General features: G+C 52.5%; 1 protein-coding gene across 1 annotated transcript; it reads right to left on the reverse strand.

The window, feature by feature from the left end:
- Window positions 1-5251: 5251 nt before the first annotated feature.
- SSR2 (signal sequence receptor subunit 2) lies at window positions 5252-10355 on the reverse strand. Its single transcript, XM_004589023.3, has 5 exons — window positions 10166-10355; window positions 9722-9820; window positions 8901-9009; window positions 6809-6886; window positions 5252-5837 (listed from the first exon to the last, which is right to left on the reverse strand). The coding sequence occupies exons 1-5, from the start codon at window positions 10318-10320 to the stop codon at window positions 5727-5729; spliced, it is 552 nt and encodes a 183-aa protein (XP_004589080.2). The 5' UTR covers window positions 10321-10355; the 3' UTR covers window positions 5252-5726.
- Window positions 10356-11321: the final 966 nt, after the last annotated feature.

Genomic DNA, 11321 nt, shown 5'->3' on the forward strand with positions numbered 1-11321 from the left:
CTAGGAGAATTAGGATGTCAGGGTTTCAAGATTCCAGAGACAGAAGATGTCTTTGGTCTCTACACCTACTGAGTAAGAAACAAGACCGAGAACACAATGGACTGGGCTGTGTGATGCACTTGAATCTGAACCCCTGCCCTGTCACTTATCTCTTTTCATCAACATGGGTTATTTAAACTTCTCTAGGTCTTATCTTTAATATAAAGTTTCTGGTATGTCAATCGTACAGGATTATGAGGATTAAGAAAGAATGTGTATAAAGGATTTAGCATCATTTGTCCAATAAACCGTGTTGATGAACCACTAGCCTGGATTGTGGCTCCCTATTTACACACAGTATGTACACCCCCTGACACACACACACACACACACACACACACACACTTCTCCTAATCAAATAAAGGAGCTTGTTGCAGTAGGTTGGGTAGAGAATTGGAGTTTTGAAGAGATCTGTTTTTGGAAATGGGAAGAGAGATGATCATTCAAGAGAAGGCAACTCACCAGATCTGGGCGATATCCCAAAGGTGGGGCACCTGCTGCTGCTCTCAGTTGGTGCTTTCAATTGGGGGAATACTCCTGTTCCCAGTGGCCCCTTTAAGAATCCAGTCCGGCACCTCGGTGGGGGTGCCTGTCTCTTAGTCCTTTGGAGGGAACCGCTCATGGTCCACAAGTTTGCATAGGAGACAGGGGACTCATTCCAGGCCAGACCAGCAGCAGCCTCCTCAGCTTCTCTAGCCCTTCCCTTCCCCGCCCTTCTTCAAACACCCTGGACAGTGCAGCACATGGGCCTTTAACCCCTTCAGCGCCAGGGCCCCACCCTCAGCAGGTCCTGACCTAAGGGTGGCCTTCAGATCTCGGAGGCTCAGTGGTGATGATGGGAAACAGGTGCAAGAAGCCAAACTGGGGTCATCCTGATGAAAGAGAATGTGATGACAATCCCAGGGAGATTGCTTCTTCCATCCAGTCAGGCAGGGACTAGAGAGAGGCTCGGGAAGAGGGGGAGGAGAAGAGGACTTTCCCCCTCTCCATGGGGGAGGGGAGAGCCCACTGATTGGAAACCCACTTAACAAAAAGGTCTTCATGGGGTCAGCCATGTCCCCCACCCGCTCTCAATTTTGGCTTCCAGCCTGCCTGTCCCGCTGGTCCCTTTAAGAGGCAGGTTCCACAGTACAGGAGGAAAGACTGTGTGATGAAAAGTGCAGGGAGGGGCCATCACCAGGCAGCCACAGGCGAGGAGGGCCCCAGCCAACAGGAACTGGAGTGACCAAGCAACTAGGCACACATCACTCAGCTTGTTGTGGATACGGCATGCCGGCAGGATATTTGATCAACCACCACCCCCTCACAACTACCCTGATAGCAGCTCCTCAGGGTGGGGGCGCTGACTCACCCTTGTCCCGCCCCAGGCAGATGCTGGCCTTCGGGAGGTAAAGGGGAACCCTCCTCTCTGCAGAGCACAAGGTGCATCTTTGGAGCTGGTAGTGATGGTGGTGGCGAGGGTGGAGGGTGGGCAGTGGCTCTGATTAACAGGACCCTGGGGGCGTTAGCCCTTCACCTGCAGTGCTAGCAAAGAAGACGCGGAGGCGGCCACTTTTGGGTTACCTTGAATGGCCCTGTCCCTTTGCTCTGATGGATGAGAGGATTAAATCGGGTAATGCCCAGTCGATCCCTGCTCTACCAATTCTTAACGTGAGCAAGAGAGGTAGAAGGTAGCTGCTGCCAGCTGCTCCAGTTCTCACTGTACACCCTTTCCCAGCTTGCTGGGCTTGAGGCACACGATCAGAGTGGCAAGTGTGATGATGGGATCCTCTGAAACCCTCCACTCAAACAGTCTCACAGTGGACCCACCTGCACGAGTCCCAGCCTTGCCAGCTTCCCGTCCCTTCCCTGCACTGCTCCAGTGCTCCCAGCTGGTGGGAGAGTCCTGTTTGCTTTCTTTGGGTAGAGTTCCAAAGCCTAGTATCTAAAGGGATTGGAGTCAGGGCCCAGGCTCCTCCTGGTACCAGTGTGTGTGTGTACGTGGATTCCAGCTGCAGGACTAGATGATGTGGGCTGGTCTCCAGGGACAAGAGGGCTCTGGCACTTGCTGGTCACTGGGTGACTATCTGTATTGCCCTTTAAGGCGGAGCCTCAATTTGGGCCCTTTATCTCCAGGAAGGAAGCCTGCTCAGCACTCACCTTCCCTGTCCTCCACAGATCCACACAGGAGCTGAGACCAGGGGGTCACCCAGGACAGCTCTGGCTCAGTGTGTGGGGGACTGCCTGCCACTTTTCCTCCTATTACAAGCAGCCTAAGAGGGCTCAGTCCAAAAGTCAACGATGCCAACAAAGCCTGTCTTTCTATAGATTTTCAGAGGCTCTTAACTGTCTCCACCAGCACCACTTAAGGGAGGTTCGAATTCCACCCCTCCTCCCGGGAAGCTGACCTCCTGAGAGATGAAGTATTTGGCTTGTCCTCAAGGCCCCTGCGACATGAGCTGCCTTCACAATGCTTCTCTTGTCATTACCTGGGTTCCCCTCCTCTTCTACTTTTCCCCTGTAATAGGGGTGTGGGGGTGGGGGCAGGATGCAGAGCACCCAGTCCTGCAAGGAAAGGCTCCCCACCTGCCCATTGGGAGAGGAGTCCCTCCCAAGCCAGGCAGAGGAAGCAATCTGTGAGCCTCTGGAGTTTGGAAGTGTATCCCATCCTCCCAGCCAGGAGCCCTGCTCTCTGGGCTCAACTCACTGAACTTCCAGTGGAGCCTACAGAGATGCCAAGTGGCATGGTCCCATCCCCGGAGGGAGACAGAGGACAGGTTAATTACAGTCCTTGACAAAATGAACGGACCCCTAGCTTTACTTTTCTTCCCTACACTTGTTCTCAACCCTAAGCCTCCGATCCATGACCCTTCCCACACCCCCACCCCATCTCTCCTGAGCAAATCCAAGAACACAGTAAACAAAAGCTGAGGCCATCCTTTCTTGCCCTCTGACCTGACCAGTCCTGGGGTGTCCAAATTGCAGCCCCTGGAAGAGGGAGGTGAGCTGGCCGAGGGTGACTCCATTGGGAGCCTCCCGCTGTCTCCATGTCCTTTTCATCCTCTCGAGGCCCCTGGAGGTTCCCACTGCTGGGCTAAGCAAAGGTTAAACCAGTTGGGCAGGGGAACTGGGGGAAGCAGAATCTAAACTGGGAAACTTTTTCTAGCGGCACAAACAAAGCAGGCGTTTGTTGGGTCTCCCTCTTGCCTGAGAGGCTGTTGTTGACCGACCACGGCATTCCTGGGTCTCGGCTGTGCAGAGTCAGCTTACAGTGGCTTCTCCTGCTGTGGCAGCAAACGCTTCTGCCTTCCTGGGGAAGGCTAAGGGTGTGCTTGTGGCCCAACTCAGGAGGTGCTTCCTTTGGGTTGGAGAAGCTACTTCTTAAACACCCAAGTGGCCAACATCAGATGGGCAATGGGGTGGGACCCAGCTGCCTGAGGCATGTACCTAAAGGTAGGCCTTTGGCTTGAGGGGGAGTTACGGTTGGGAGACGGACATCATGTACTGGAGAACCTGGGTTCAAGTCCCAGCTTTGCTTCCTGCCTCCCAGGTCCAAGTCCTTGGGTTCCTGCCAGGTAGGAGACTCAGAGACTCCTGGCTTGGAACTGGCCCAGCCCCAGCTGCTACGGGGCATTCGGGGCATCTGGGAAATGAATCAGGTGATGGAGGTTCCCTGTCTTTCAAGTAAACAAATAATTAGAAGAAAAAAAGAAAGCAGTAATCAGACCAGAATGGCTCCCAGCTGGTTCTAGGGACAGGCCTGGGAAGGGTCCTCAGAGGTCTCCCAGCTTGGTTGCAGCACACGCCAATACAAGTAACGGTTGGGCCTGGACTGGACCACAGCACCTGCTGGCACACGTGGAAGTCAGGTTTGAGTACAGGCCTGTTGGGGTTCTAGGGAGGTGCACATGAGGCTGGGTCTGGGGACAGGATGGGATGGGTTGGGCTGGGTTGTAGCACCTGCTGGCACATGTGAAAGTCAGGTCTGGGCACTAACTCGGTAGGGGCTCTTAGGAGCTGGCCTGATGGGTCCTCTGCATCTGATCCCCAACCTCAGGGAATACCACATGCACATCTGGCCTCAGAGCACATGCTGTGGGACTGGGCTTCCCCCATTGCTTATTTCATGGAAGGAAAGACAATATACCAGGATAAGACAGCCGACTCAACAGAGGACTTCGAATGCCTCACCATAAGATGTAAAGAGAAGCAGGTTGAACAACCACTATAGGCCAAATTCTCCAGCAAGATCTAAGGCAATGGACATACCAAAACACAGACAGGCAGCGATGAAACCAACAACAGACTACTCAGGACATTCTTCCCCTATCAGGGACCCTGGGGACCATCTGTCTCCTGGTGCTGATGTGATCTGGCAGCAAGGAGTAGAAAAACATCTTCCTCCCCAACTCCTACCCTGCAGTCACAGGAAGGAGGGCAGGATCTTTCCCCTTACTCACCTTTCCCCCATCCCTACCCATAGCACCCAGAGACTTGCATGGGTCTGCAATCCCCTCACCTATGTAACAGACACTTAAAATTAAGTAAATTTGGGCCCGGCGGCATGGCCTAGCGGCTAAAGTCCTCGCCTTGAACACACCTGAACACACCGGGATCCCAAATGGGCGCCGGTTCTAATCCCGGCAGCTCCACTTCCCATCCAGCTCTCTGCTTGTGGCCTGGAAAAGCAGTCGTCGAGGACGGCCCAAAAGCTCTGGGACCCTGCACCTGTGTGGGAGACCCGGAAGAGGTTCCTGGTTCCCGGCTTCGGATTGGCATAGCACCGGCCGTTGCGGCTCACTTGGGGAGTGAATCATCGGACGGAAGATCTTCCTCTCTGTCTCTCCTCCTCTCTGTATATCTGACTTTGTAATAAAAAATGAATAAATCTTTAAAAAAAAAAAGTAAGTAAATTTATTATTTTTTTAAAAAAGGCTGGTTCTCAAGGTGTGGGTGTGGCTGTTCCCCTGTGACCATTTTGTCCCACCCAGTCATCCCTGGCTGTGCAGGGCAGCAGGGCAGGTGTAGCGGAGTAGGTGAGCATGCGAAGGAACAATCCAAGGAGAGTCAGAGATTTAAATAAGGGCCTGAGACCTCTGTGGAAGCAGGACCCACAACCCTGCAAACAAGGGAGCACCAGTCAGCTCACCTGCTCACAGGGCCAGGAACCTGGAACTTGAGCTTCAGTGGCTCCCTGGGCTCGCCCAGAGGACGGAACAAAGACAAGGCAGTGTGGCATTTTGTTTTTATTAGAAAACCCCATTCAGTAAGCGCTTGGCTGACTCAAAACAAAGACCTTAGGCCTCCAAGGGCCCACAGCTTCTGTTTCATCTTCCATACTCTTCTGAGGTGGAGGGGGGAGTGGGTGCTGAGGGGGTGAAGAGGGTGTCAGGTGGTCTCTGAAGTGCGCCTCCTGGACTCCTGAGAATTCACTTTGCCAGCAGTACACCCACAGCACCTTGGGAGAGTCCCAGAGGGGCCTCCTAGGCTCCGGGCAGCTGCCAAAGGCATTCCTGCTTATATGGCTTCACAGTGGAACCAAGGATGCCCTCAGACTCTTGGGCCCCGGCTCCTTCCCTCTGGCAGAGGACAGGCCAGGACCCAGGGGAAGGTGGTCAAGGGCCGAGGGAGAAGAGACTGCATTTGACATAGCCCTGGGAGTCTGCAAAGCACCTGGATTTCTTAGAAGAGGGCTGTAGAAGCCCCATTCAGTTCTTCTTGGGTTTCGGGGTGTCGTATTTCCTCTTGCTAGAGTACCATAGTAGCAGGGGGATGCCGATGGAGGGAAGGGTCATGACCCCGAAGGCTGCCCAGTCCAGCTGTGAAAGAGAAAAGCCATGCTTAGAGAGGGCAGGTGCTATTTAGCTTTTTTTTCCCTCCACCTTTGGCCAGCAAGGTTCTTTTCTGATCCCTGACTGCCTCCATCAGAGCAGCTCTCTTCTAGGACCCATCTCTTTTCTAGGCTATGAAGTCAAAGCCAGGCTTGCCTCAGCCTGCACTGGATTCCAGGCCATCATGGAGAACGGGAGTAGCCCGACAGCGGAGTCTCCTGGGATACCACCAACTTACACCTCAGATTCCCTTTTCCACTCCTCCCTCTGCGTGCTGCCCTGCAACGCTGACTGGACTGCATCCCATTGCTCCTCAAAGCTGAGCTGCCCCAATATCCTGGGACATCTGACTGTTTCTTTCTGACCGAAACAGCCCTTGCAGAAAGCCCTCTCCCTAGCTCTGGAAGTCGGGCTCCACGGCCCGCCCTGTCGGTGACTTGCAGGACGCCTCGGCCACAGCCGCCTTTTTCCCGCTTACTCGTCCAGCCCTCCACAAACTGTCATGTCGCTAACAAAAGGGACCTGCTCATCATTTCTCCAACTGAAGTACTGAAGGAGCAGATTCCCTCACTCAGCACTCTCAGCACCTCTTCACAAAACATCCTCTCTCCTCAAACAGCCCACTTCCAAGTTCCTACCTAACTTGCCCAGCACCCCACGATTCTTTCATCTTTGAAACTTCAAGACCAACCCAAGGCTGTAAGATGGGGCTCTACTCAAGGCAGCACAGAGAAAGGCCAGCTGAATGGCCCTGGCAATTACGCTCTCATTGTCAAAGAACGGTGGGCATGGTTAAATTGGGACATTTGGTGGCTGCCTCTATCAGAAACACAAGCAAACAAACAAATCAGATAGGCAGGGCAAGAACCAATCAACAAAACCAATCTTCTAAGGAGGTTGAAAGGCCCACAACTGAAGTGGTGCGCTTACACCAGAGGAACGATGGGAGAAAAACTTACAAAATGGGGGGAGAATCTCCTATCAAACTCCCGCTGGGCCAGGATGCCTCCCTGTCCAGGTGCGCTGGTAGAGCCAATCTGAAAAGAAGAAAAGACGGGGGATTAAGGATAGTCTCTAGTCCATCTCACCTGTGAGTTCCAGCCAACCAGACCCTAAGGATCAGCTTCTTAGCTCCTGCAGATCCGAGAGAGCTCAGAGGGAAAGTTGAACTGCAGAGCTGATGAGTGTCTCGAGAGGGTCACCCTCACGGAGGGATACACCAGGAGCTGGGAGACCTCTGAAACACCTCCTAGTGAGCGTCTACAGAACAGGGCCAGTCAACTCAAGCCAAACCCGTCCACCTTTCCCCTCGTACTCTGCAAAGGGGCGAGCTGCTCCCCACCCCTGGCTCCTCTAAGGGGCCAGGAGTGTACTGGAAAAGACTCACCCTTGGCAATCATCTACTTGTTCCCTAAGTGTAAATACACTTCACTTCTTGGCTTTGCAGGGTTGAAGGATTCTGACAAGCAGAAAGCTCTACCCCAGTGTATGCTAGCAGACAAGGGGTCTGAGCCTGCCCCACATTCCTGTCTTGAAGAGAGGCAGCCGAGAGCTTGCAGCACACTGCAAACAACTTTGTCCCACAGTGGTAGCAGAGCCTTTGACCTATTAACCCATCCGGTACCAGGCAGAACCACACAGTCACAGGGGCACACGATGTAGAAGAATGACAAGATAGTGGCTCCTCGTGGTCAGCAAGAAGAGATTACCAAAGGGCACTGAGGGTCGGAGACTCTCAGGTTTCTCAGTTTGACGGCTGATTCTGCTGATTCTGGTTCCTTTCCTACCACATCCTCACTGAGTAGTCACCAGCCATTTGCATAGTCTTGTCACAGGGCCACCCATTTTGGCTTCATAAATGTATAACCTAAGCTGGTTTAAGGGTTGGCAAAGTCTCCTAACCTTGGTATTCTTGTGGGAGTACACATCTCAGGGGCTCCATACATGTCTGCGGACTTCTCCAGCAATTAAACATTATTTACTGGGGATGGAGGAGGGTACGATTAACTCAATGTCTCAATTGGTTAATCCTTCCCTTCGAGTGCTGAGGTTCCCATATGGGTGCCAGTTCATGTTTTTGCTGCTCCACTTCCCACTAAGCTCCCTGCTTGTGGCCTGGAAAAGAAGTGGAGGGTGGCCCAAGTCCTCTGGTCCCTGCACCTGCATGGGAGATACTAGCTCCTGAATGGTTCAGCTCTGGCTGTTGCAGCTCTCGTGGGAGTGAGTCAGTGGATGGAAGATCTTTTTCTCTTTCTCTCTATAGATCTGCCTTTCCAGTAAAAATAAATCTTGAAAAAAACAAAAGTTTTACTACTCGTACCTGCTATTAACAGGATGCAGACATAAAAGGCAAAATCCCTGGATGCATTTATGTGTAACTGGAAGGTGGCAAGGGGCAAGAGGAAAAAGCCTCCAAGCCAGCCAGTAACTCAATGTTTAAGCACTATCAGCGCTACGTGTACATGTGATCAATCACTATCCTCTGAAGGAATGAGACAAGAGAAAAAGGAAGTGTAGAATGGAAAAGACAGGAACAAGGATACGCAGGTCAAGCTTAAGACATAAGTCTGGAGAAACTTTCAAATAACCCAGCGGAGGCAACAGAAGACTTCAAACGCAGAACAGGGAAGAAGGGTGACATGAAGGAGCTTGTCCTTAGGAGGAACAGAAGGACTATATGGGCACAGTGAGAGAGAAAGCAGGAGAGGCAGAGGACAACTCCTGGGAGGTGTGCAATGAATAACAGGAAACTGGCAGTAATCCGACAGCAACACAGAAGACGTACTGGGTAGGTAAGGACAAAAATAAACTGAGCAGACTAAAAGGAAGGCATGAGGAATGAAGGGAAGGGAATGCTATGCTATGCCTCTCCTGTCCATCTCCACCACCAGCTCTGGGTCATACAGTCATACTTCTTTGCGACAATACCAAGTTTTCATCCAAGTTTATGACCCATATTCAGAATGCTGTGGCTACTGTGGAAATTTTCTCCAAGGTTTCATAGGGAAGGTGAATCCATACTAGATGCAGCTAAGGGTCTGGGGAACTCACCACAACAGGCCCGTCCTCCTGGGCCAGGTAAGTGATGGTCGCTGAGGTGAAGTTAAAATACCCAGCCTTGAGGGGGCGCAGGACCACGGTGTGGGAGACGTTGCTGGCGCTGGTCCGAGAGTTAAGGAAAGTGAAAACAAGTGAAGTGGTCAAGATTTTTCAACTTAGGCACTGCATGGACCATTCACAAAACATCTGCCAATGTCCATAGTGATCTGCAATACTCAGTAGGAACAAAAAAGACTTTTTCAGGGCTCAAATGTGTGGTACAAAACGTCTTTCTAGACAAAGTCTGTCTTTCCAGCCAAAGGCAGAGGGTCTAAGCTACATACCAGATCAAAGATTGTAAAGGATACTTTCAAAACAACATATGTTAGAGTCACTTAAGCTCACTGAAAAACTTCTCACTGACTGTAACTGAAGAAACTGATGGCGGGGGGCGGGGCGCACAGTGAGCCGGGGAAGAAAACAATAAATACAAAGAGAATATTCACCTTCTCTAGAAAATCTAAACATACTTTAATTTGCAAGGGGAAATAAACCCAATTCAATACTCAGGAAATGACTGGCAAATCACAGACTCACTGACTAAGAGACTGTGACAGGCTACCCAGGCTCTCTAGGCAAGCACTCCAATGGATTTCTTTTAAAAGCACCTAAACATCCTTGCATGACCCCAAAGATGACAGGTGACTAGCCACGTACACCCAGCCTGCTTCAAGTATCCTCGCTACTTCGCTGGGAATGCTTCATCATTCTCTCTCCCACTCGCACTCACAAAACCACCACCAAGCCTTCATAATCCTGTGCCAAGAGGATACGGGGCAATCCGGTCCCATTTGACATTGAGCATTCCAGAGACAATGCCAAAGTCTTCTGGAGGGAAGGAATCATCTGATAATTCCACATCTAACGCAGCACTGGAAAATGAAAGGAGCAGAACAAGCGTTAGTAGTCACAGGCATAAAGTTATAGCAATCAAAACTGGTACAGTGCCACAGGAGGCTAATCCAGCACCATATGGGATGCCGGTGCCACAAGGCGGAGGATTAGCCTGTAATACCACTGCACAGCCCCTCTCCCTCCCCCAAAATGGTCTTTTACAGTTCACAATCCAATAACATCTGCCTTTCCAAAAAGTAGGCCCAGCAGTAAATTCTTTTACCCATGAAACCTGGCACTGGCAGTCTCCCTCAGAAAAATCCCACATCCCTGCTGAGATGCTCCCGGTGCCCCCATGGACCAAGAACGCGGAATCCCCTCACCTGGAGCCCACATTGTAGATGTTGTATTGCAAGGTCAGGTCGCGCCCCTCCACTGCATATCTGTTCAGCAGCGATTTGGACGCCAAGAGTCTGGCTCCCTCCTCGGCTTGAGTGACAGCACACACAGCCACTGCCACTAAGGCCAGCAGCCTCATCTGTAGAGATTCCAATCGAGTGACCAGTCCATTCAAAACCGGGAGAAGCCAACAAAATCCCCCTGGCAGCCCCCCTCCCAGGCTCCTAGCAAAGTAGCAAGCACCCACCTGCGCCGACCCTTCCTCCTGACGCCCCTAGCATCTCCACCTGCAGCCCCCGCATCCCTCCTGCCCTCTTCGGGGTCTCTGAGTGGGCAGCCTGTGGCCAGCAAGGGGCTTCCCCAGCACGCCTGATGCCGGCCATTCTGGGGTCCGCAGAGCATCTAGCGTCCCCGCGCACAGCAGTCCCCACGGCTGATGCTTTCCGGGGACGCCCCTCCCCCATCGCTCGCTCGCGGGGTCCTCCCGAAGTTCCCGAACCGCAGCCCCCAGCGCAGGCCATCCCTCTTACACCCCGACTCGTTCCCGGGTCCCATTCCGCTCCGTCCCCTTGCCCCATCTCGTCAAGGTGACACGTCCTTCGGCGCACCGTCCTGCCCCCCTGGAGCTAAGCGCCAGGCACTGCGTGAGGGGCGGACAGGACACTCGCCTCTCCGGCTCCGATCCCCCACGCCTCAGGACTCACCGTGGGCATCCCAATGCCTTTCGGGGAGCCACCTAGACAGGAAGAGAGCGTCAGCACCCGAAAGACCGGAAATAAACTCAGGCCGGAACCCAGTTACTTCGCCCAGTGCCTTGTGGGAGTTGTAGTTCTTGGAAGAAGCGCCACCTTTCTCTTTGTAGGGCTTACCCGGTTGGACTGTCTGGGAGCCCTCTGGCCGTTTTCATGGCGTGAATGATCGGCGTGTTGTTAAGTGGTTTGGAAAATTAGGAGACCTAGACATTGAGATCATCGATCTAGACTGTCGGGTGTGATGTCGAATTAGGAATCAGAAAAGGCTGCTCCCACTCCCTGATGAGAAACTGAGTCAGGCCCTGCACCAGCAAGTAACCTGGCCCTCCCTGCGTGTTATTTGCAAGGACTTGGAAGCACCAAAAACTAGATCCTTTTTTCTCCACTC

This window comes from Ochotona princeps, chromosome 2 (assembly GCF_030435755.1).
Source record: "Ochotona princeps isolate mOchPri1 chromosome 2, mOchPri1.hap1, whole genome shotgun sequence".
Classification (NCBI taxonomy): Eukaryota; Metazoa; Chordata; class Mammalia; order Lagomorpha; family Ochotonidae; genus Ochotona; species Ochotona princeps.